The following is a 25687-nucleotide window of genomic DNA, read 5'->3' as shown; positions in this document are numbered from 1 at the left end:
AGAAAGCGAGATGTGTGGAAAGCAAGGCATGTGACCAGACTGTGACCCTGCGCTACAGGGTTTCCCTTGAGGGCTTTGTTAATGTGGCACAGCTACAGCACAGCAGAGAAGCTCATTGGGCCAGCTTTTCACCACCTGCTGTGCGTGTGTGTGTGTGTGTGTGTGTGTGTGTGTGTGTGTGTGTGTGTGGTGGGGGGGTGGTTTGGTGTGTTTCTGCAAGCACTGCATATACATACAGTATGGCTGCTCGCTCTCAAGCAGTGTGTTCCTACGGTGTGTGTCCTGCATGTCAAGGCTGTGTGACTCTCACAGGGCTGCTCATCCTGATCACTGTCACTTCATAATAGGGGCCTAGGGCCATCCATCTGGCCCTATATGTGTGTGTGCAGACGTTATTTATTGCTATTGTAGTGCTCCAACCCTTTTTTATTCACTTGTGAAGAAGCTACAGGATCACTGTCTTGTTACATTTGGCGTTTATTAGCAGAGGAAAACACAGACTATCAGCATTTCTATTTATATGGACTTGGTTTCGCTCATGTCATTTGTCTCTGTCTTTCTCCAGCTGCGTCCTCCATCAGCAGCGAGTCATCCCCTGTGTCCTCACCGGCCACCAACCACAGCTCTCCAGTCAGTACACCCAAGAGGGGTCCCCTCGGTCCAGGACCCGTCCTGGTTCCCCCAGCGGGCCACAGCGTGCCAAACACTCCACCTGTAGTCACCATTGCTCCAACAAAGACTAGCAACGGCCTGTGGAGGAACGAAGGACGCCAGGTAGAACCGCATTTAAACACCCCCTCACACTGACCTTGAGTCTGCTCCACTTATCTTCCTACCTTTTTTCCTTTCAGTTGCTCTTTCTCAAGTCTCATATTTTTGCGGTGCATTTTATCTCGTTGTATTTTCCTTTCTGTCTCTTATCTGGCTGTTAAAGCAACATTCAGATCTTCTCATTCTTCAGCTTGCCTCCCAGCACAAATGTGCACACAGGCAGGCTCTTGGCGGATTAATGGATTTTGTAGATGGCCTGCAATGCATAGTGTGGCAGTATGTACTTGACATATGTACATGTGACACAGCTCCCCCGCCCCACCCCCCCACACCCAACAGCTCCGTGCGTTATACAATGCCAGCTGCCACTAGGACATCGAGGTGACAGCCTCAACGGCAGTTAACATCTGCCCCTCTCCCTGTTGCCCCTTGCACCAGCCCCTCCTCAGTCCCAGCCTTGAGTCACTTAAACCCCCTTCCTCCCACACCTCACCTCCAGCCTCACACCTTTCACCTAAGCAGTCAAGTGCATCCTCTGCCTCATCAACCTGACACCCACTCTCGGTTGCGTAGTGGGTGGGAGAGAAAGAGGGAGACCTGCTTGCTTTGATAAGGAGTGGATTACGGATTATGGCCTTGCTTTAAGCCGTCTTATCTCAGCTCAGGGCTAATGGTTGAAGCCAAGTGCACGGTTATGAACAGCACTCGGCAACATGTGGAAACTCTCTGAGACGCTTTGACGGTTCCCCGGAGACACACAGAAGGGGGATAGTGAAGGGTGAGTAAGGAGGTCAGCCAGCCAGCAATGTGTGGTAGCATTCAGGCCATTGTGCTGTCTCCTAGAAACCCCCCTGACCCTCACCCTCTGCAGCTATAGCTTTTACAAAATGACCCTTCCACAGTTCAGGGGTCAGCCGGAGCTGGGAGGGACCAGAGACAGGGGGAAGCTCTATCGGTGATGTCACCCTTTTTGCCGTTCCTTCAACATACAGCAGAAATAAAGGGGCAGAAGCTCCCACCGCTCACTTCCGCACACATTGTCGCTAATTCTCTGTGTATGTTTGTGCGCCTGTGCTGGTGGGCTTTCACACGGTGAATGTGTGTGTAAAGCTGAGGTCAAGCTCAAATTGAAAAGGTCACGTCACTGGATTTGTGGTGTCCCTGCAAGCAGCTCGGGGTGACCCGACCAAAGAATGAGGAGGTTAAGGGAGGTGATGCGGACAAGAGTTTGGGATGAGGGGGTAGAGGTTAGGGGGACAGCAGGAGGGATGTGTCATGAAAGCTGGCATCATAGCATCTCCTCCATTTCTGTGGTGCAGCTTCAGCAAGTACATATAACCCAGTGGCCACAAAGAGCCAGCTAAAGGACGCACACACCACCAAAAGCTGAATCTGCATGGGTATGCTACAGTTGTACAAATAAGCAAAACTGCTACCTACAGAGGCAGCAGGCTGTTTTCTGGATCCCCTGCAACATGTCCAAGAAAAACTTGTTTGATGCTGTGTGTACAGATGTATGTGTCCTGCTTTCTCTGTGTTCGAAGGGTATTTTAGTGTCTCTCTGGCTGAGATATGAGTCTGTCTTTCAGAGGGGGGTGATAGGCAAGGCAGTGAAGGAGGGAGGGTTTGTTGCGTTGGCATTTTGCTTTAATGACTGCAGGAGTCTGCTCCCGCTGCTGCCTGTAATTGCTTTATAATTGGCAATTTGGATTCATGGCTCCATCTGAGAGGCGTAAACGAGCACTCTACAATGCGCGGGGTCTCCCACCCTCACTGAGGGTTACAGGGGCCTGGCTCGCACAGAGGAAGATGGCTGTTAATGGATGTGTCTTTGAGTTTGAGTGCTTGTATTTGTGTTCTGTAGTGTGTGCATGACAGGCTACTGGTGAATAGTGTGTGTTTGAGAACAGAAGGCCGTGTTTGGCAGGTGAAAGGTCAAAATGGGATGGCTGGTTGAATGTGTAGGTGCTAGAGTGACTGAGGTGTCTCTCTAATGGGAATGGAAGGTTCAGTCTTTGTGGTGTGTGCTTTTTCAAAGGTCTGACCTCTTATATTCACACCTTTGCATGTTCTTCTGTAGGCGTGTGTCTGTACATTCATGCAGACATGCATAAGTAGGAACTGATGTGGACACTGTATGACGGCTAAATGTACATATTCTAAGCTGTCTGCATTCCGTTTTTTTGATCAGCTCAAATGCCAGAGGGTCTCGCTGGCTTTCAGTGGAAGTATACATTGAGAAAGCATGAAGCTGGAACAGTCTGCAGCAGGACTGCGACAGACATTGTTGTAGTTCCATTCTCTTGTGGTACGATTACTGTGAAATTTCAAATTTGTTGCAAATGAACAGCTGATTTAATTTATCATCTGTCGGGAAGTTGCACCGATTGACAGTTATTGAGTCATAGCCTTATTTCTAAAGCTAAGCCTCCCTCCATGACACACAGATTGTTATGATGCAACATTGAACACAAGTTCAACTCATATCTGACTCATGGTCATGAGATACATACTATAGGATCAGCAGTCAACACTTATATGAAATTATAACTGACCTTGTTTTATTTTGCTTTCTAAGCGGATTCTTGTAATTTAAGGGTCAGTAAACGTGGTCAGTGAAGCGTTGTTTGGTCTAATGTTAGCAATAAACTAATTCATATGTTGTTGCTCTTCACATAGCATAACAAACATGCATAAATAATTACACAGACCTGTTGCACCAGTGATGTTCAAACAATGACGACAGCTTCGCTAAACACTGATCACTTAGTTAGCAATGCTGCAATAGGTCTGATTATAGCAATTGATTAACTGACAGTGTGACCGCAGCAGCTCCTTCTGTTTTCACAGTACCTATTACTGCAAAGGCATTGCTCACCAGTCTTTGTATACCAGCAGCAGTACATCTTTATGATGCTAAGCAGTAGAGGGATTGAAACAATAGACACAGTAAATGCAAGCAAGACTCAGTGTGGAAGTTACAGCAGGTTCAGAAAAGATATTGAATGAATATATCTTTTTGCCTGCCATAAATATCACAAGAGCTTCCAGATAGCTACCCATCATCAGTGTAGTGTTCGAGCCAGATAAAGAAAAAGGACATGGAAGAAAAAGAATGAGGAGGAGCAGAAAGTAAACAGAAACACACTTTGTGGTTCCCAAGCCACTATCTGTTACTGACTTCTTTTGACATATATGAACCTGTTTTCCAGTTGGCCGCTGGGGCCAGCAGGGAATGTCGACCCTGTCCCTGTGCTAATAAAGCTTTGAAAGGATGAGGATGGAGTGGGGGATGGCTGTAGGGATGGGAGCTTGGAGAGAATAAAGTGCCATACTGTTTAGTGAAGCGCAACAAGGAGCACACCGTAACATTAAACTACTGGAAAATCGTAGAGTGGGTGCCGGAGAAACAAAGGGTCATGTGAGGAGTCTAAACATTAAAGGCATTTAAGATTGGATGTTAGCGCATCAGTGTCAGCCCGGGTCAGTGGCTGTAGAACAGGACGTGGAGGTAATGGCTCACTAAATGGGATTTGTTTTATCAGAGGCAGTAGTGAGAGAGAGAGGACAGTAGTGCTGTAAGGTCTGTTTCTAATCCCAGAGCGCCCAGAGGTTAATTTAGTGGGGCAAGAAATGCCCTCTCCTCTTGCTCACCGTCTTTATGGCTTCATCTCTATCCTTCCTTTCTATTCTCTCTAGTTGCTCCCTTGCCAACTTTGGCTTCAAGTCTCATTTTGCAAGACAAGAGATGAATGTTCCACCATTCCTATGAAAATCCTCCTTGACTCTATATCCCTCTGTAAACACTTTCCTTGTACAGCTTACAAGGGTTGTAGGTTTTTCAGTACTGCAATTGCATTTGTAGGCAGAGAGAAACCAAAGCTTCAGAAAATGCACTCCCACTCCCACAGCAGGATGTCTTTGTAGCTCTGAAACGGTGTATGTGCCTGCTGAGTGTCTGTGTGTGTTTGTTGTGGGATTGGATAAGTGAGACCAGGCTTGCTGCCAGAGGGAGGGAGGGAAAGAGGGAGGGAGGTGAAAGAGAAGAAGGAAGAAAGAGAAAGCGAAACAGAGGCAGAGGGATGTTGCTTTTTGGACTTTGTTGTCTTCCCTGTAGATGATACAATGTGTAAGATATGTGCAGACACTCGTGGACGCACACACCCTCAGCTGAGATCAAAGTCATCATCTCCGTAGAAGCACTGCTGTTGTCTCCCATTAAAATATCCCCATCGATCATAAAGATGACATCTCTTGTTTACAATTAGTGGGAAAAAAAATCAGTGAGGCTGTTTTTTTTAACCACTCCCTGCCCACTACTTCCATTTGACCATATGTTCTCTTCAGAGCAATGCTGAGCTGTCTGTTCTTACAGAGAGGTGGTGTGTGTGTGAGAAAGTGTCTAAAAGTGCCTGAGGTAGGAAGAGAGGGTGAGGGAGGCAGCCGCTCCACAAACAGGGCTATTCTTTCGCCTACCTCCACCCTCACAGGATGGGCTCCATGAGCAGTGACAACCATGACGGTCACAGGTCCTCGCGAACAATGACTAAGACTCTCTCCCTGTGTCTCTCTCCAGGCTGACTCGGGGCCTCGTGGGGCCAGCAGGGAACGTCTGGGTGCAGAGGGGACCCTCTCCCAGGAAAAGGGTGGCCCCTCCGTCCCCGCTCACCTCCTGGGAAACCCCTATGCCTTTGGCCTCACCCCCGGTGCTGTCATGCAGGATTCACGTTTTCAGCCCCTTAAGTGAGTCAAACACTGCTTTGTCTTTTCGTTTGGATTTGCAAAGTGTACGTGTTTTCAATTTTAACGGAAATGTCTACTTACTTTGATATAAGTGTATGATCAATATTTCATGGGTTTATTAAGCTCACTGGAATAAGCAGCAGCAACACACATTTGTCTTGTTGACATTGTTGGAAATTATGCTGCTTCTTGGTGAAAATTGATGAATTTCCACAACAGTGAGCACACACAAATAAAGCTAACCATGTCTTTTCTCTGTTGTTCCTCTACTCTTTCTGTTGCCTTCAGCCTGCCCAGACAGTTGCCTAATGCGGTGCCCCCTGGTCCTGTACCAGAGGAGTACCTGCGGGGTTTCCGGCCCTATGCCACAACTGAAGATGCCCTACGGATGCCCTCTTTGCCCTTGGGCCTGGACCCAGCTACTGCAGCCGCTGCAGCTGCCTACTACCATCCCAGCTACCTGCCTCACCCCTCCTTCACGCCATACAGGTAAGCCTCGCCATTAATTTGTTTTGTTGACTTGGCATCCATTTCCTCTGAGAGCAAACTGTGCAAAACCAGTGCATATAACTGAACTGAGTGTTTGTACTGCTTAGACTCAGCAGTAAATGCATTAGTGCATGACTGACCTTGAATTCAAGTTCCCAGAGGTAAAATATTTTATTGACGGTATTTGTTTATATATTTATTTAACTAGGAGAGATTTTGTTATGTGCATAAAAGTTGAAGCGAGACGTGACTAAGACAGATGGGAATACAAAAACAAAGAGAAAAATCAGGTTCAAGGCAAACAGAAGCAGCGTGACCAAATACAGGAAAGGAAGTCTGCAAAAACAAAAGTGACGGAGTATTAATTTAAATGTGTCATTTTGCACTGAACACTTGGGTGCCTCTTTGCAGCACATGAGATCAGTCTCCTAACTGAAAGTTAGAAACTGTATCTGCTAAAACCCTCCATTTGAAGATATTCAGGTCAATTTTTAAGAGACTAATTGAAAATAAGATATACATTGCGTTTTTTGCTAAATATTGTAGTAATGTCATTGTATGCCCTTCATAGGCATTGTAATGATATTTTTTTGTTTACTAAATTTCAGTGCTCCTTGTTGTACTTTGTAAAACAATGAGCACTGGGGTTTTTTTGACAACAAACAAAAATATAGAATTTGCTGAAGTTCTATATATTGTGAAGGTGTCTAAAGCTATCCAGTTGAGAGTACAACCTATTTTACCCATGGATAAAATGAGAGAAAGAGAACTATAGCTGGTTTCCCTATATGTCTGAAGCTTGTTCATGTCTGCTTGTGAGAAATAACCATAAAAGAATCTCTGAACTATTTATACATCTGGGAACAGATCCTGCTCCGAAACAGTGTTTTGTACATTGTCTTATAAGGAAAGCAAGATTTTTTTTTTAGGTGCTTTGGTGTTCTTTACAACAGCAAGAAAGAAAAAGCACAAAGATTAACAAGATAAAAAATATTTGAGAGGCATATTTCTTGAAGGTAAATATATTTTAAATGCATGCAATCACATGCGTGTGTGTGTGTGTGTTGAGAAAGGCCCTGCTTGCTTTAGGCTGTGTGCCCCTGGTCTGTCAGCCAAACAAGATCACAGGACTGCAGCACCCATCACACACTGCGCTGTAATGGATTTAATGAGGGGTTGAGCAGTGGATGTCTCACACACACACAAAAGCACACAGTTGTGCATCAACATACAGCACAGTCTCTCGATGGCTGCTGTGTGGTGATTCAGGTTAGCTGACAGACACTGCTGTTTCCTTGAAAGATGGAGGATGCCGCTTCTTTGGGAGACGGAGGCACACAGGTTAATGAAAGTGAACGCTGCGCTGTCACACGAGGAGACTGACTCCCTCTTTCCTCTCTTTTTTTTGTTGTAATCCTTCTCTCTCAGGATGGATGACCCGTTCTGCCTCTCTGCTTTGAGGTCGCCTTTCTATCCGCTGCCAGCAGGGGGAGCTTTACCCCCCATCCATCCCTCTGCTGTTCACATGCACCTTCCAGGGGTCCGTTACCCTGGAGACTTTACACATCCTTCACTGTCAGCACTGCAGTCTGAGAGGTAAAATCCCCTTAATTCATGTGCACATACAGTCCCGAGTATCTACAGTGGATCTCAGCAGTGTGCCGCCATTATGGCTTGTCCTTTCCAATTTCACTGACATCCTTTTTTTTTTCTTTTGTTTTCTTTGTCCACTTTGTGTTTTAGGCTTCAGCTGGAGGATGAGCTGCGGCAGCGAGAGCGAGAGCGCGAACGAGAACGCGAGCGTGAAAAGGAGAGGGAGCGCGAGGCGGAGAGAGAGAAGGAGCGGGAGAGGGAACGAGAGAGGGAAAGGGAACGGGAGAAGGAGCTGGAGAGGGAAAGAGAGCGAGAGAGAGAACGGGAGAGGGAGAGAGAACGGGAGAAGGAGAGAGAGCGAGAGAAGGAACTGGAGAGACAGAAGGAGAGGGCACTGAGGGAGAAGGAGCTGCAGGCGTCCAAGGCCATGGAGAACCACTACCTGGCTGAGCTCCATGCCATGAGAGGGCAGGAGGAACGAACCAAGCCTGAAAGACTAACCCCTAATCGGGCTGGTATGTGTCCATGCTTCCCATGTAGCCACATTAAGCTACAGTCATACTGTTTAGAAACATTTTCAAGCTGAGATTATGAGATGATGACTTGATCACAATGAAAAAACAATGTTCGTATGCAACCCTGGCTGTGAACATGGTGAAACAAAAGACTTTGACGAACCCACACAACAGGATTTCAACGCATCCCATGCATGTTCAAGCTTGTGCATGATTGAGCTCTTGCACAGGACAGAGGACAAGTCAGGGAGTAAAGATGGGGAGATAGGGGCAGTAGGAATAAGGCGCTAACAGTCTAAATATGCTAAGTAGCTAAATATCAACCATCTCCCTTCAGAATCACAGACTGGACCTTCAGCTGTGATAATAATCATTAGTTGCAGCCCAGTTACCAAATTTTTTACACCGATCTTTCTCTCCCTGCAGACAAAACCAAAGAGCCCGCTCTTCCAGCTCCCAAACCCGTCCCACCAGGAATGCACTCTTCAGTGGTCCAATCGCATCATCCTGTCCCTGGTCTAATACCAGGTCACGGCCTCTACATGGGGCCCAGTACTGTAGGAACAGGGCTCACAGCCTCAATGATCACTCAGAGGACCAATGAGGAGGAGAGGTGGTTGGCGCGGCAACGCAAGTTGCGGCAGGAGAAAGAGGATCGTCAGTACCAGGTGTCTGAATTCCGCCAGCAGGTTCTGGAGCAGCACCTGGACTTGGGCCGACCAGCCGACACGCCTGATCACAGGACAGACTCACACAGGTGAGATGACGCTTCCAAAGCTAAACTTGGTGCAATCCTGCCAGTTGGTGCAGAAATTCCAAACAGACTTAGTTTTTCTAACCACATGCCATGGCAGTATTTATTTTGATTTGACTTGGCAATTGCAGAGGTGTTTGGCCCATGTTATCTGATAGAGACAAGCAGTTCTGGAGTCTCTGTGACACTAAAATGTGTGCATGCTTTCAGTGCACACACTATTTCTGGGGTTTTTGGCTGTCTCTGCTGGCCTGATAGGGACAGTTGTGCCTGTGTTTTGAAGCCTCAGAGGCTGGCAGGCTTTAGAAGTTTGTTTTCAGGCAGGACTGGAAAAAAGATAAACCCTGTCAGAAGCATCACATCTACTCTATTTCTGTCCATGCTACCTTCCAGGCCTGACATGTAGGAAAACAGGCGGCTATGTTTAGGTGTTGATGTAGCTTATAAAGTGGGATCCTGATGACTGTTGTTTCATGAGTAAGAATGGGTAGGGGTTTCAAACAGGCAGCGAGTGGGGCTGCTAAGATACACAAAGGCTAATTCTCAGCTAATCCTCTCAACCTTGCAGCATAAGCCCCCTACCTAACCTCCTTTGTTACTGTGCCTGTGTTTGTGTTGTGTGTGATTCATAAGTGAGGCTGTGGTTAATGCTGGTAGGACAGGAGAGATACACACACATCTGCTATCAGTAACCCTACAGTATAATCTCAGAATCACAGCTCACAGGCTGCAGATTGCAGATAAGACACACATTTATTCACTCTCTCTCACACACACAGAAATGAAAACACAAACAGGAGGCATAGATAATTTGACTGGTCATGCAGCATGTGCTCCTGCCAGGTTTGATTTGGAAAGATGCTTGAGACAGTGTCCATCAGCCATCTGCCTTCCTTACTGTTACCATTTCTTTTTCGCCACTACACCATTTTTTTCTTTTCAAGTCTACCTTTTTCATCCTTGTTCTCCCTTTACATATATAGTCCTCTGCATTCGTCATTAGTTGTGATTCCCTTTTGAACAATCCGTCATTTTTCTCACCCTCCTTTTGTCAGTCATTTTCTATTCTGTCAGCCTAACTGTCAGGAGAATATTTCTTTTGGCCTCTTCCTCAGTATACTGCTCTTTCTTTCTGTGTGTGTGTGCATGTGTGCATGCCTCTCTACAAGAGCCTAACAGATCAAAAACAGGCCTGTATATCTGGAGGACAGTGTGTGCCTTGGCCACATCCTCACTCTGCTCTGGGCTACTCTGCCTGGGCTTGATAACACCGCTTTGCACAGACATGCAAACCCACAGACATACTGACATGGATGAAAGGAAGAAGGCAAGGCATATGAACACTGTTGTGTGTCTCTGCAGAGCATGTGTGATTAGGAAACACTATTTCTCAATTTTAGAAGAGTTGCGGGTGCTGTATGTCTAACAGATATGCATTTCCTGTTCCATTGTATCTCTACAGATCCATACCAAATCACCTTGAACCAGGAAGCCGGGAACTCCACCCTCATTTAGGTGCCCCTCCACCCCTCATCTCCCCCAAGCCTCCGCAGCCGCCACGTGACCACCACCCTCCGCCTCCCACCACCCTGTGGAACCCTGCATCTCTTATAGAAACAGCCTCAGAGTCTAGACGCAACCACGAGCCCTCAGGGATGGGACACTATGAGCTCAGTCGGCTGCCCCCAGGGCCTTCCAAATATGAGGATATACCCCGAAGGAGAGATGGGGGAGCTATGGAAAAATATCCCCCTCTGAGAGGTCCTCCAGGTCTGCCTGAGCCCAGCACATTCCTTGCTGATCTTGAGAAATCCACGCAGACCTTCTTAAGCCAGCAGAGGGCATCACTGTCTCTGTCCAGCCAGTATGAACTGGAGGGAACCATAAAAAGCAATGCTGGACTAAAGAGCCTCCAGGGACACCCGGGGCACAGTAGACATGGACAAGGGTTAGGAATGGTTCCTGTGCCAGGGATGGGACAGGTAACCACGCTGGGGATGGGTCCGGACACAGTGCTGATATATGATGAGTTCCTTCAGCAGCACCGGAGGCCTGTCAGCAAGCTGGACCTGGAAGAGAAGAGGAGAAGGGAGGCCAGGGAGAAAGGTACTCACCACAGGCATATGATTACCCCTGATATCCTGCACTTTTATGTGCTTGAAAAATCCTAGACCATATATTTATTTTATATAACAGTCATCTGTATTGAAGGATTGGAAAAGTGGGGTGTCAGGACTGACCTCTGTGTGTGCTGCAGGTTACTACTATGAGCTGGATGACTCATATGATGAGAGTGATGAGGAGGAGGTGAGAGCCCATCTCAGAAGAGTAGCGGAGCAGCCCCCACTCAAACTGGATGACTCCACAGAGGTAAAACACCTGCCAGCACGTACGCTTTCTGTGCTTCCATATGATGGAAGAACACGCACACCTTCGTGATGAACCATTGCTGGAAGATGATTGTTTTTTTTCTCTCTCTCTCTGCGCAGAAATTGGACTTTCTGGGAGCGTTTGGATTGACCACAATGGGCCGGCGGGATGAGCTGGTGCAACAGAAGAGAAGGAAGAGGAGGAGGATGCTCAGGGAGCGCAGCCCCTCGCCACCCGCCTCGCAATCCAAACGCACTCCCCCTCCTCCTCAGCTCAGCACACGTTTCACCCCTGAGGAGATGGACCGAGCACCAGAACTGGAGGACAAGAAGCGGTTCCTCACCATGTTTAGACTGTCCCATGTCACAATACAGCAGAGAAGAGGTGAGGGGTTTTTTTAGTAATAAAAAGATTAAGACCAGTCTATGGAGCACTTTCTCCTTCCTACACCTTTAATTTACTTAGTCACGTTTGAAACTGCTCTAAAGCCTGCTGGTAAATATATACAGATAATTCTGCTTAAGTTACTCTTAATCTGGCTCTTTAGTGTCACTTAGCAATTGTTTTGTTTAATTGTGTTTCAAAAACTGCATAATTAGTGGAAGACTTAACTGTGCATAACAGTGCCTCTTAGCTATTTTTAATAATAAACCATGGCTCCCTTATTGTTTAAGTACAAAATTGTCACGTCAAGGATGCCAACTCTAGTGCTGTAAGTGGTAAAATACAAGAATTAAGTGATAGTTCACTGACAAATGGTTTAATGATATCCTGAGGCATAACGGGGAACACATCAGTTTGCTTCGGTAAGCTAGTTAGAAACTAGTACATCACAGAGCTTACCCAATGCCCTTAACATGATATACAAACATCTCCATCACTTACTCATATATTTTCTCTTTGAAAACTCAATTCAGCAGAGTAAAGACTGATTGCATGCTCATTTAGCTCTTACAAAGTAGTAGTTGTTCTTGACTGGTACTATAGCTCACTAATGCTTCACTTCAGCAGAGCTCTGCCTGCTTTATTTGCACTACATTCTCAATAATATGCTGACTCGGGCCTCAGAGGAACTTATAAGGGGATCAAAAAATTATCATTTCAACCTCATATCCCTGTATTTTATGCAGCACGTATTGAACAATATATGCACAATTCAATGCTTTGTGTTGCCCCACTTAGAAAAGCAGACATGAGTCAAAGTTTGCACAAGTGGACACATACATTTGTTTGTCTGTCTTTGTGAAGATTCTTGTTGACATAATGCATTGCCTAGTTCCTGACTAATTTGCTAAATGTTTATCCCTAATCTTTACCCTACCATAGTTCTAACCTTAATCTAAAAAAAACTAAATCCTTTAAGGTGTGTCAGAAAGTGAGGACCTGCCAAAATGATTAAGGCCAGAATCTCAACTGTTCCTCAGAAAAACTGCAGTACAAATGGACACACGCTGACTGAATTGGGAGTGGCAGCAGTAGGTTTGCAGTGATGTTGGTCTAATCCTCTTGATTCACTGTTTGCTGCCAACAGATGGCAGTAATGCAGCTTGTCACAGCGTGAAGCCACACAAACTCCTTTTACACACAACACACACTCGGACAAATGGAACTATCAGTAAGACATTCACAGATAAGATTAATGCAACAATATTTTTAATTTTCTTTTTACTTATTTAGATAATGAAAGGGTGGTGGAGCTGCTTCAGGCCATTAAAGAAAAGAGTGTAACCTTGGATACCATCAGGCATGCACCTCATCCTCTGTGTAAGAGCCCTCAAGCACAGAGCTCTGGTAAGGCCCAACCTATTAAACATACACATTTTCTCTTTCCTGAAGTATCAGTCAGATCATTGTTTATTATTCTATATAATGTGTCTGAACACTAGCTGTAAATATGAACAATAATTACCCACTGCAACATTACATCTGGTGCAGTGTGAATCTTGATCATTATGGCTAACAAATGCTCAATGATTGCAGATCCAGCATTTGGCCAGCCTTCCTCTGAATCAGAAGACCACCACAATGTCAGACCACATAGCCCCTCCTCACATTGCCCAGCATCCCCCAATGGACACCCAAAACCCCTTGGAGACACATTAAGACCAAAGGCACCCCCTTCTCCAGCTGTCTACCCAGACAAGGCCCGGGGGCCCAGTGAGGGACCGATCTCCAAGAGGAGCTCCAGCCTACTGAACAGCTTGCGGCCCCCGCTCCCCCTGCAGGCTAAAGAGGGTCTTCACAGCGTCAACGGACGCACAAAACCCTGGGACAGCTTCACCCCAGAGGAATTTGCCCAACAGTTCCACGAATCTGTGCTTCAGTCTACTCAGAAGGCTCTACAGAAACACAAAGGTAAAGGCCAAAAGCCAAGGTGACACGTACTTTTGCAAAAGGTACTCAGCATCATGACTATGGACCCATAAGATATGAGCAGGTAGTGGGAAAAATTTTTGTATTAAAACTTGGTGTATTTGATTCTTCAACAATCCCAACAACCAAAACACTCAGAGAAACACTCAGAGAAACACTATTTTACTAGACTGAATGACATTTCAAAATTTATGTAGCATATGTCATCATAAGAATGAGGTCCTTAAGGCAGCAGCTAAATATTATTTTCATTATGGATCAATTTTATAAATAATTATTGCAACCAATTTTCATGATTTAAATCGTTTAAATAGAAATTATTTGACCAAAATAGTTGTTGTCTGTTGGTTCACTAATTACGTAGTCACTGTTTTAAATTAATAATATATAACAATTCTTCCCTCTATCCTATCTTTGTCCTGCAGGTGGAGCCACAGGGGCTTCGGAGTCGTCCCACCTCCAGGAGTCCTCTGTTCACTACAACATTCCAGAGCTTCAGAGTGCTCCCGGCCGACCACCGCAGCCTCATTCACAGTCTCACTCAAATGCTCCGTCATTTCCCCATCCAATTTCACACTCCCACCCTCAGCCCAATGGGCAGCACTTCTCCGTGCCCTTACACAGGGAGGCCTCAGGGATGAGGGAGGACCTGTCTGGTCCAGACGACTCTGAGGAGGAAGATGAGGATGAGGAGGAAGAGGTTCCAGTTTCCAAGTGGCAGGGGATTGAATCTATATTTGAAGCTTATCAGGAATATGTTGAAGGTAAGGAGCCGCATTGAATATGTGGTGATTTTACTGCTGCTAGAAAATCACAATTCTGTTATTTTATGAACTTTATATAGTTTTAAATTATGTATACACATTTCATATTTCTTAGATAATCATTTTATAATTTAAAAATGAAACAATATTTCTGTTTTAATTTTTCACGCGTTTTTGTATAGTGCCTTTTGCAAAACATGTTACTATCGTATAAAGTACTTTACTTATTACTGACAAACTGAAACAGAATTACAACTAAAGAGTGATGCTTATGAAGGATAGAAGATAGGTACCGAAATTGAATACTACATCCTACAAATTACATATAAGATGATTTAAAAATGGAAATACAAAAAAAGATTGAAGCATTTTATGCTGTTAAAGCAATCTGTCACCACTAGAGGGTGGTATTCATCACTCTTCTACACAATCCAGTTAAATGCAAAAATGTGTAATTTAGCAATGGTGCCAGGAATTCTGTCAAAATAATGTGAACCTCCGTGTTTTATTACACACTGTGTCACTGGTATATTTGAAGACTTTTAAATATGAAGATGTGTGTCTGTAGTCTTTTAGTAACCCTATCAGGGTTGTGCTTAAATAATCCACATGCTTTGATTTTCCTTTAACCGTCGTCTTTTTCTTTTTTTTTCCCCCCATTTCCTCTTATTCTCTGTGGTGTAATTTAGAGCAAAGCTTGGAACGACAAGTGTTGCAGAGCCAGTGTCGAAGACTAGAAGCTCAGAACTACAACCTCAGTCTGACTGCTGAGCAGCTGTCTCATAGCATGGGGGTAAGACACATACACAATCACAACGCTACACGAAGAAAGTAGCAAAGGCCAAAAAGGCAAATATTCAATACAAGCAGGTTGGTGATACACTGAATACATTGACATTGAGGGTAGGTCAGAGTAAGTGCCATCACACAGAGTGTTCTGCTAATAAACTGTGGCCATGCATAGGAACAAGTGCAGCCTATTGGTCAGACACTTTACTTGAGATGTGTATAATATATGATAATATAATCCTCGATGACAATGATCCCATATAAATTGCTAAACAATGTTAGCAGTGACCAGTGTCATTCTTGAATTTTCAGGTGCTAAGAATCAGAAAGGCCTGTAATAACTGAACGATTTTCCCCTAGAAAAATGTTGCAATTCTGTACATTGTACTACTTGACTTACTGCAATGTATAGCGCTACACTATACTTTATCCTGCTTGTATTATTGTTTATTCAGTCCTCGTAAATAATGATATCCACCGTTTCATTGCTGACATTGTGAGTTTTTGTTATTCTTACATTTTGTCTTCCTTTCTTGGTCACACAGGAGCTGATGTCCCAGAGACAGAAGCTGGCCGTGGAAAGGGAGAAGCTACAAGCCGAGCTGGAGCACTTCAGGAAGTGTTTGACGCTGCCACAGACGCACTGGCCGAGAGGCGGCCACTACAAAGGCTACCCTCCAAGGTGACCCCAACACACCGATCTGATGGCCCCCGGGCCCCAGCCACCTCCCCTTTCAGACTAACACCCAGAGTTTATTTTTCGTGGCCTGGTCCTCATGGCTCCATGGCGGAGAATATGGCTGGCTAGATGAGATAAGTGAATGAATGAATGGAGTGAGTGAATGGATAGATAGGTGAATGCACAGGAGACAGGACCATTCAGTGAAGGACAGGCAGTCTTTGGATTGTGGCTAGCCAGGGACTGCACCACAAGCCACTACCGTGTGCCAATGTAGCCAACCCCGAGATCAGCGAGAGTACGGGGCAGGAGAACCTGAAGATCAACACACAAACACACACAGACACCTGCTTTTCACATTCTTCAGTCCCTGCTGCTCTATTGTTCAGTCCCTGCATCCCTCATCGCCACAGCTACACAGACAATCCTGCCAATGAGGGGGCAGCTACCCCTGGAGGGGTGTCGTCACAAGACTTGAAAGCTCCAAATCTCCAAACAAAGGCTTCTGGTCAGTTGGGACTGATTTTATAACAGTGGCCATGTGAGCTTTTGAACTGGAAATGCACTTATGAATAAAAGCTGAAGAACTACCTGGTGGTACTGTGTTACAACAAAGAACTGTTCAAATTAGGGAAGAACTTAGAAAATGCACATTTTTGGAAAGAATTAAGGAAATGTTTTATTTCGAAATAGAAAATTTGAAAATAAGAATTTTAAAAGGTGCTTCAGCCTTGTATTGTATATAATATGAAGACTTAAAAGAATTTTGTATGTTTTTATTACTTTAATCATTGTTCTTTTAAAAGAAAAAGCCTGCCATTTTTATATGTTTATGCTTTTTTTGGGTTGGAAAAGAAAGCCTTGCTTTTAGTGTTTGTACTGCTGCTGGCCAGAACAGCTTGTTTTGAGACATTGAACAGAGAGAAAGCAGGATGCACTCCTCCTCTTCTTATTCTGTCCCGCCTGGCACTGCGTAGCCGAGACCCAGCCACAGCCGCCTCATCTGGCCTCTGAGCTCAGCAAAGCTTACTTAGAGGTCCTGAGACATGGCTCCTGCCCTCTCATCTTTCATTCCCCCTCCCTTCATTCACAGCAACATGTCTCCTTTTTAACTCCCATTTCAGCAACTCCTCTGTCAGCTTCACTTCTTCTGGCATGACTAGTTAGCTTGTGATAGCCTCATGCAGAAACCAGACCTACGGTGACATATATACATATATTTTTTCTTACTTTGGTCACTTGACTTACTTGATTATTTTGTTTAAGACATGAAGAAACTGGTTCTTGATGCTTTATCCTACCATTGGACCTTCATTTTACTTTGTATGACATTGTAAGAACATTGGACTCAAACAATATGACGGTTTGCATAATGTTACGCCTTACAAGATCAGGCCCTTATCAGCAGCCACTAGTGGACGTAGTGCCAAAATTTAAAGGAAAGTTAGCATTTTGGATTCTTAATGTTGATTAGAGTGGCAATTGGATAGCCAAACATTCAAACCAGAGCAGCCATCTTCCACTGCTGAATGCCTTTGGCCCCCATTCATCACCTTAATGCATTTCATTGATATTTAAAGGACCACCACTATCCAAAGTTGCCAGCATGTTCAAAGTAGAAATCACACAACAGGTTCAAACTGGGCATTTCTGGGTATATAAAAACAATCTTAAAGGTTTGCTTTACATTGCATACCTGTTTACAAATCTCCATCTGTCCTCGTCAGCTCTATTCTGAGATTCGGCTCTTAGTACACCAACTTTCTACCCTTTTAGCTCATGTTATCTCAGCTTTACAGTTATATGAGTGATTAGGGACTTCAAAAACTAAGGGTGTTAAATTAGGTTGATGTTTGAAGTGAAAGGGTGAAGAGTTAGTTTAAAAGATAAAAAAAATCTCCAAAAACTGAATTTTGAAAAAGAAAGACTGAAGCACAACTACCCCATACATGCATTATATTACTTACAAGTGCCTCAAGAATTTGGGAGCATGTGAATGAGTTGCAGTCCATACGATGGACCTTGTACACCTAACATCAGTGATCAGGGACTTTACATTTTACATTCAAGTGTCTACTGTATGTCTCACGCCTTTCAAACATGTGCAAGTCAAGAACTGACACGAAATTTGTTTTATCTAAATGCATCTCTGAGAATCAGCTTAATCATGAGACCTTTTTTTTTTTATAAATAAGGCCTAAGCCGGAGCAGAGGAACAGAGTGTCGTCTGTCATTTTTTACAGAGCAGAGGAGAGCCAACAGAGCAGCCTATCAGTAAATGAGGGAGCATGCATGCTGAGGTAAGCTGCCAATGAGCTGGGGAGGAAGGTGCAGTACGGCAAGCCTCCTACTCAGCCTCCCTGTGTCTCCAACCCACGCACGCCCATGCAATAGCCCCATTACTCAGTGGAGGATGTCTAGATGCTGTGAAATCCTGTTTTTAAAATGTACTTGTTTGAATTCATTGTAATGTAATATATTCTTTGTTGAATGTAGTAATTAGGTATTTATGAATATATGGCTGTGATTTCAGACAAAAAAGAAAATAAAATATTTCAAAAATGTTAAATATCAACCTGTCAGTTTTTGGGTGCTGGTATTGAAGATGGGCAATTTCACAGAAGGATTGAAACTAAATATGTATTTTTAAAACACAGATTCCTGGAGACTGTGGGAAAAAAATCCTAATAGAGCCAATATTATCAACTTTGATTAAAATGCAATGAAACCTGTTTTGTTTCTTTCCACGTTTCTATTATGAGCAAGTCTGAATCAATCTAGGGAACCTAAAAAAAAAAAAAAAAAAAATCATTCATCTGGATCAGTAAAATATTCAAACTACATGAGCATACAAACAATGATGACCAATACATAAATCAAAAAACTATGGAAAACAAGAGTAAGTATTTATCATGTAGACATACACAAATACATTTATTTTGTGACAAACTAACAAAAATACAGAGACAGACAGAGACAACTATGGACCCTAAATTCATTTAAATATGTGCTTATTACAAACAGCAAATACACAATAAGCTTGCAGGCTTTTAAATATGTATGGACTAACACAAGTCATTATCAGAAAAAGTATGATCCCTTAATGATTCCAGGGATGCGTGTTGGCTGAAGGCTTAAGTTGAATTTGGGACACTGACCCAAAACGTACATTGACAGGTAGATGGGTTAAGAAGGCTACATAAACAAATGAGGCATGTATTACATGTAAGTTGAAGTAGTTTTTATATTTTTCCCACTGAAAATGTACATTTGAAAAGTCTTCAAGAAAAAAAATGTCTGCACCTGCCAGTGGGCCATCACAATACGAGTCGTCATGTTGATTCCGCTACAGGAGACATTACAGTCTCTGAAATTAAGTGAAGAAATACGTACGTATAACAGCATCGGAAATGACCCAAATCATTTGAAAAATATCAACATATTGGATATCTGCAAAAATCCAATACTGTCCATGCTCAAGTAAAACTCTTACTTTCTTCAGTTTTGAAGAAAACAGTCCTTTCAGGAATACGGGGACTGGTCAGTAACTACACACCGTAGTCCAAAGGGTTAACCCACGTCCAATCTTGTGGCTCAATAGTCCATAAACTGTCCTTTACTGGAACCGGGCTGCAGATTGGAACGCAGCTTGAACATGCAGTTCAGAGAATCGAGAAGGAGTGATCTTATGGTGTTGATCTCCATCAGCGTGAGGTTGTCCAGCTGTGTAGAGCGAAGCAGGCAGAGCGACACGAGAGACATGTTCAGTACAAACAAGCACACTGTTTGTTCCAAGTTAGGATTTATTAATGATGCATGTACATTTAATAATTTACACTACAATAATTTAGTTGTAAACAGATAAGATTGTAACTCAGTGACAATTTATCAGGTCTTGTGTTATGACAGGTGTTCTCTGTTTTATTATGTTATGTTTTCATCAGTTTATACACCAGCTGCCACTTACGAATGCCCACAGGAGGAGTTACAGTTCTAGACAAATATGCTAACAGTGACTTGCACTGAGCACAACTAAATTACTGTGTCTTGTAGATTATATATGTGAAGGGATAAAAGGAGTCACAATGATTTTGCAAGACAGTATTACTATGACTGGTAATCCTGGCTATCATTTGCACTACCATGTTAATAGCAATTATCATTTTTGCACTACCATGTTTATATATTCCTTTCTAGCTCTAAATTTCTGTATATATTGTGTTATATTTAATTTGATTACTACTATTTTTATTTTCCTCCCTGTTCCTCTTTCCATAGTTTATTTTTTAATATTGTCTTCCATATTCCTAGGGTGACACCAACATCCATCCATCCATTATCTATACACCGTTTTTTCCTCATTAGGGTCGTGGGGTCACCCCTGGACAGGTTACCAGTCTGTCGCTACATATACAGACAAACAATCACACTCGCATTCACACCTGCAGGCAATTTGGCATAATCAATTAACCTCAGCACTGTGGGAGGAAGCCGGAGTACCCAGAGAAAACCCACACATGCACAGGAAGAACATGCAAACTCCAGAAGGCTGGGACGCGAACCAGGGATTTTGTAGCTGCAAGACGAAAGTGCTAATCACCACGCCACTGTGCAGCCCGGTAACACCAACAGCCGAAACCAAATTCCCTGTATGTTGTGTAAGTACTTGGCCATTAAAGCTGATTCTGATTCTGTTGATTAGGCAGCAATTGAAGCAGCCCACTGTTTTACCAGTTTTACCTAATGTTCATCACTGGAAGATGCTCTTTTTAGAGAGTAAAAATCAGTCCACGTAGGTTTTGTTGTCACTGCATTTCAACTGACTTTTCTTAGATTAAACACAACATGAACACAAAAACAAGTTCTTAATTGTGGCCGAAGTAAAGATAAACAACCGAATCTGCAGTAGGCATTTTAAATTACACTAGAATAGTATACAGCTACTGCCTATATAACGAGCTCACAGTAGATGATTCTACAAGCACAATATCCATTTAATTCTTGATGATCAGTTTTACCTTGGCATGAGCCTCCTGCTGACTGATGAAACTGTCAGCAGACAGACGGAGTTTGGCAATGCGAGTGTCCCAGATGTCTTTGACCAGCGTGCGGATCTCATCTGCTTTAGGAATGTTGTCAGACGCACTGCGGAAACACACAGACCATCCTGTAAGTCTCGGGTTACATGATGCACATCATACAATAAGAGAGCAAAAAGATGGACGGCCATATTCTACATGGGGGCCTTCTAAGCCTGTATGACTCACTGGTTCAGCAGCAGTTTGGTCAACTCCATGTAGTAAGGACTGGGAACAGGCGTAAATGTGTCCTCCTTTCTCTCAAGCTCTCGCATCTCTTCCAGTTTCTCTGCACATTAAAGCAGAGATTCAACAGCAGGCAACCAGATCCAGAAGGAATAAATCAGGACATATGATGTGATCTTGTGCTATGACTTGTCAAGGAGAGGTACACTTGAAACATTAGTCTTTAGAGAATAAGTCTGACAGCATTCTATACATTTCTTTTTATATTTACAGTTCACAAATATCATGACATTGAAATCCACAAATTAATATGCAAGACTTTTATTAGAGAACTTGACGCTCCAAAATGTAGTAATATTTGTTTTCAGTTGTTAATAATAATAAAAGTGCAAATATTACTTTGTTAATTTTAAAGGAAAATAACTTAATTCAATTGATTTTATTGTATAAAAATCTTATGTTATCTGAAGCAAACATGGAAAAACAATCCCACGTAATATGCATTTTATGAAGTTATTGTTGAGACTGGATAAGGTTTAACATTTTAGGATCCTGCGAAACTGTTAGCGATTAAACAACTGATGTTGGGTGGTAAAGAATCAATCACAATACTGGAACAACATGACACAAAATATATGTGATCCTGTCACACAGCAAAAAAAAAAAAAAAAAAAGCTTTCTAGATTTAAGAAATTGAAGAAGTTCAAGGGAAATTGCAGAACTCTAAGGTAAATGTTTTTTGTTTGCTTTTTATTATGTATTTATTACAGGAACCAAGTATCCATACTGTCTCAGTCACATAAAAACACTTCTAACACCTGACTGGACTGTGTCTGTGGTGGTTTTGAACCTTACCGACATCCATCCACTCAGGAGGAACAATTCTGCATTTCTGTCTCTGTTTTAAGTTGAGAGCCAGCCACACAGGAACATCCACAGGCAGTCCGGGGTTGAAGGGACCCAGGTCACCCTGAGGACAGAATACATGTTTTAATTGTGTAACACGATAAAGTTCATATACTAAATTTTAATGATTTTAAGCCACTACTACTCTCCTTCACAGTCTGTGTACCCAAACACAAGAATGAATTGTCAGACACTAACTATTGGACTAATGTGGCTGTCGTCACTGTGAACTCCTGTTTCTAGTCCAAACAGATTAACCGAGTAAAATAAAGTCTTCCCGAACAGATTTTATCTATTTACTTACGCCGATCAAGTAGATCTTGTCCAGACTGAAATTCGGTATTATCTTCACCATCTCTTTCTCTGCAAGGAACTCTACTTCTGAAGGATCCATAGCTGCTTGTTATTTAGTTTTTTTAAAACTTCCCTCAGTCTCGCTACGAACCGTTCCCGCGCCACAGACTGCACGAACCTACGAGGAGGGGACAGCTACGTCATCAACAGTGGCCGTCGCAGAGTGAGCCCTGTTCGTCCTTTTGTGCTCAAATACATTAGAAATCTTTGCACGTAGTTTCTCTTACCTGGTGTATGTAACTCTTAAGAGAAATTGTCGTTCTGAAATTTTTTACGGACGCGTAGAAAGCCAGTCGGTCATGACGGCGCTTCTTCATATCTATGCTTAAAATACCCTGCATTTTTAGCTTTGTCTAACCCGGAAGGTAGAAGGGGGTCGTGTGACCGTTCAGCAGCAGCTGCAGTTGCAGGTAAGCGCCACCAGGTGGGAGTATTTACTGAGCGATCCACTGGAGGGCATCATTGATACTCTAAAATGTGACTCGGGTTAGATTCAAATTAAATTTCTATTGTTTCTTTTGGTGTGAATCCCTATTTTGGTCCATGTATATTTTGGCAATTGGATTTTCCGTTCTGAAACGGGTATTGAAAAACAAAAAACGAGTGGTTATTTGATTTTCTTTTTAACATACAAAAATTAAATTGAAATACAAGGCGTTTTTCCTTTTCATGATCAAAAGGGGATATACGAAATTTTAAAAATGCTTTGATTTTCATTTTATATTTAGAATAACAAAAAAGTAAAATCAGTAAGAGACAGAAACGAGAAAAGGTCCGTTTTTTCATTTTCTGAGACCGGAAATGGTCATCAGCAAGTGTGGAGCCAAACAGTACGGTGCATAGACTGTATATAATTTTTTTTCGTTAGTTTTCATGGTCGAAATGAGAGATCAGGTGGCCGATCTTAAAATAAATCAATATTGATTTTTTTATACAGCGCTAAGGCTTTTGCAAAGCCAGGGGGCGGGGTTACTTGATTGACAGTCCGGTCTGGAATGATTGACAGGTCCTATGGAGGAGTCAGCCTAGACTCTGCTCTCCTCGTTTGGATTAATTCTGATAACTGTTGGTTTATTTATCGGTGGAACAGCAGAACATTTTCCACAGACAGTTTTCCTGCCCGCTGGCTTGTTTTAACCAGTTTTCTGCCTTCGGCTGATTCTACCAGCAGACACTGAAAGGACTCTGATAGTTCGGTAAGTAAGTATTTATTTTCGTATCGGTGCCGCTTTTAATGCACTTTATATGCAGTTTTAGTGTCAGATATAATGTGTGCCATGCACTCCAGATGTTGGTGGAGTTTATTTCTGTGTGTTGACCAGAGAAGAAAGTTCGCATCTGGGAAATATTAGTTTTAATGTTAGCAATGCTAACCGAGCTAGCTGCTCAGTCGTAGCCTGATTAAAGCTAACGTAGCATTAAGCTAACGATGTTTGTGTTGTTTCATGTTAACAGCTGAACTGGCTAGTTAATAAAACTGCCAGTGGAGACGCTGGTTCACATTAATGTAACATTTAGAAAACCTAAATGTAATTAAAACAGTAAGGTTAAGGTTCTGTGTTTTCAGTAGTCCTGAATATCTGCTGAGTCTTTGAGGTTAAACTGGAGAAAACAGTAAATTTACTCTATAACAGTTAGCATTGTTTAATGACTGATTCACATGTTGTAGTACATCTTAGTGCAGATTAGAAAAATAACCTCCCAGAATATGTCCAAAGTAATGATGAACACTGCAGTTATTACATTTAAATTACAGCACAGATAAGCTGGATAATAAAATCCTCTCCCCTAAAGCTAAAGTGACTACAGGCCTTTCTGTCTTTCAGTGCTTAGAAAGTTATATATGACAGAGGAAATCTTTCCAGGGATACTTTAAAATGAACCTCTGCTGTTGATGCTGATACTGTGACATCTGTCTTCATCTCAGGTGTCTCATTTTCACTGTGAGGATCTTCTGAGTGAAGCCAACAGAAGGAAAACCTCATCTGGTTGTGACGAAGGAGACTGAATGGACGACATCCTCAGTGAACCACTTCCTGTTTAGCTTTCACTGACAGAAGGACAGGCCAACTGTTTAAGCAGTTTATTATTCTCTGCTCTTAATATTCACAGGTTCCATTTGTGACCTTTAACTTCATCCCTGCTGTTGTAGCAGAAATACAGTATAAAAAGTAGTTGTTATTTATAGCAGATATGCAGCATTAAAACATCAACACATTCAGGTCAAGAGCTTCATTATTACCTGTATTGCACATTTAAAAACTACATTGTTTATTGTGAACTGTAAAGATGTGTAAACACATGAAATAAATGGATGAAATAAATAATGTGTTGCTGACAGTGAAATGTAAAAACTGAACAGTCACAGGACAAGTTGTATTATGAAGAGAGGAGCTAAATCTGCAGCATTGTTGTTATTACTGGAAGGATGAGGAGGACATCAGTGCTGCTCTTCCTCACAGTGGTGAAGAAGAGAAGACTCTTCAGACAACCACAGCTGGATGTTCATGTTCTCTGGAGCTCTCAGTCCATCAGACTAGATGTTCCCAATGATCCAGACTAAGGCTGGAAGGAAAATACATTCACAGTGAGGAAACGCTCTCCAAGGTTCTTTCATTCCAACTGCAGTAACGTTAAATACGAGAGTGAACACATCAGAATATGAATGGAACACAATAGAGTGTTGTATTTTATCCTATTTTTTAATCATATGAAAATGTTTCTTTTCCTGGTTGAGGCTGAAGACCATTTTACTGCCTCAGATGGACAATAAAGTTTATTCTATTTTATTCTAATGTATCATTAGCATTAACATGAGCTCCACAATTATCTCACCATACACTGTCGTAGAGAAAAAACTGAAGCAAAGAACAGAGATATTAAATCAGAACTGGACTGAGGGATTAACATTCATCAGTAACAGAGTTTTGTGGAGGAACATTAACGTAGATTTATTTATATCTGCTGATAATTAAAACAGCAGTTATCGATCCGTTATGATTGATCAGCTGTGACCTGCAGGACACTTAGCTACAGCTAACAGTTAACTAGTTTATGACACTGACTAACCTGATTTAGCATCAGCGTTAACACTAAATGAGGAAACGTAGTCTCAGATTTACAGAACTTTAAAACACGAAGTTAGAACATCTTAATATCAGAGATTACAGTGTGACGTTAACTTACAGTAACTTCGCTGCTTTATATGTGATGTTGTCCAGATGTGGCGAAGAGTACAACTAGTTACAAAAATGATTTACCTGTAGAGTTTATCTTCACTTTTGGAGGCTAACGTTGTTAGCGGCAGCGTTGGTAAACAGCAG

The 25687-nt window shown here is 42.8% G+C and overlaps 2 protein-coding genes across 10 annotated transcripts in view; one reads left to right on the top strand and one right to left on the bottom strand.

The window, feature by feature from the left end:
• Positions 1 to 18409, top strand: part of gse1b (Gse1 coiled-coil protein b) — a 169590-nt gene extending 151181 nt beyond the window's left edge. For all 8 annotated transcript variants that reach the window (XM_023275882.3, XM_055009788.1, XM_035950773.2 and 5 more), the window contains 14 exons: positions 566 to 774; positions 5348 to 5514; positions 5803 to 6003; positions 7432 to 7599; positions 7747 to 8111; positions 8538 to 8868; positions 10328 to 10971; positions 11123 to 11235; positions 11355 to 11619; positions 12913 to 13026; positions 13216 to 13590; positions 14034 to 14372; positions 15062 to 15165; positions 15707 to 18409. In XM_023275882.3, coding sequence (XP_023131650.3) covers positions 566 to 774; positions 5348 to 5514; positions 5803 to 6003; positions 7432 to 7599; positions 7747 to 8111; positions 8538 to 8868; positions 10328 to 10971; positions 11123 to 11235; positions 11355 to 11619; positions 12913 to 13026; positions 13216 to 13590; positions 14034 to 14372; positions 15062 to 15165; positions 15707 to 15847 — 3536 coding nt within the window. In that variant the 3' untranslated portion in view covers positions 15848 to 18409. The remainder of the gene's footprint in view (positions 1 to 565; positions 775 to 5347; positions 5515 to 5802; positions 6004 to 7431; positions 7600 to 7746; positions 8112 to 8537; positions 8869 to 10327; positions 10972 to 11122; positions 11236 to 11354; positions 11620 to 12912; positions 13027 to 13215; positions 13591 to 14033; positions 14373 to 15061; positions 15166 to 15706) is intronic.
• A 335-nt stretch (positions 18410 to 18744) lies between these two features.
• On the bottom strand, positions 18745 to 22734 carry gins2 (GINS complex subunit 2). Of its 2 annotated transcripts, XM_023275901.3 has the most exons (6): positions 22592 to 22727; positions 22315 to 22482; positions 21960 to 22074; positions 21108 to 21207; positions 20859 to 20985; positions 18745 to 19563 (listed from the first exon to the last, which is right to left on the bottom strand). In XM_023275901.3, the coding sequence occupies exons 2-6, from the start codon at positions 22402 to 22404 to the stop codon at positions 19435 to 19437; spliced, it is 561 nt and encodes a 186-aa protein (XP_023131669.1). In that variant the 5' UTR covers positions 22405 to 22482; positions 22592 to 22727; the 3' UTR covers positions 18745 to 19434. The 2 variants fall into 2 exon arrangements, with proteins under 2 accessions (XP_023131669.1, XP_023131668.1); XM_023275900.3 differs by lacking the exon at positions 22315 to 22482 and having other exon boundaries at positions 22592 to 22734.
• Between the last annotated feature and the right edge of the window lie 2953 nt (positions 22735 to 25687).

This window comes from Amphiprion ocellaris, chromosome 1 (genome assembly GCF_022539595.1).
Source record: "Amphiprion ocellaris isolate individual 3 ecotype Okinawa chromosome 1, ASM2253959v1, whole genome shotgun sequence".
Classification (NCBI taxonomy): Eukaryota; Metazoa; Chordata; class Actinopteri; family Pomacentridae; genus Amphiprion; species Amphiprion ocellaris.
The sequence above is the reverse complement of the archived record's forward strand: the minus strand, read 5'-3'. Positions and strand labels throughout refer to the sequence as shown.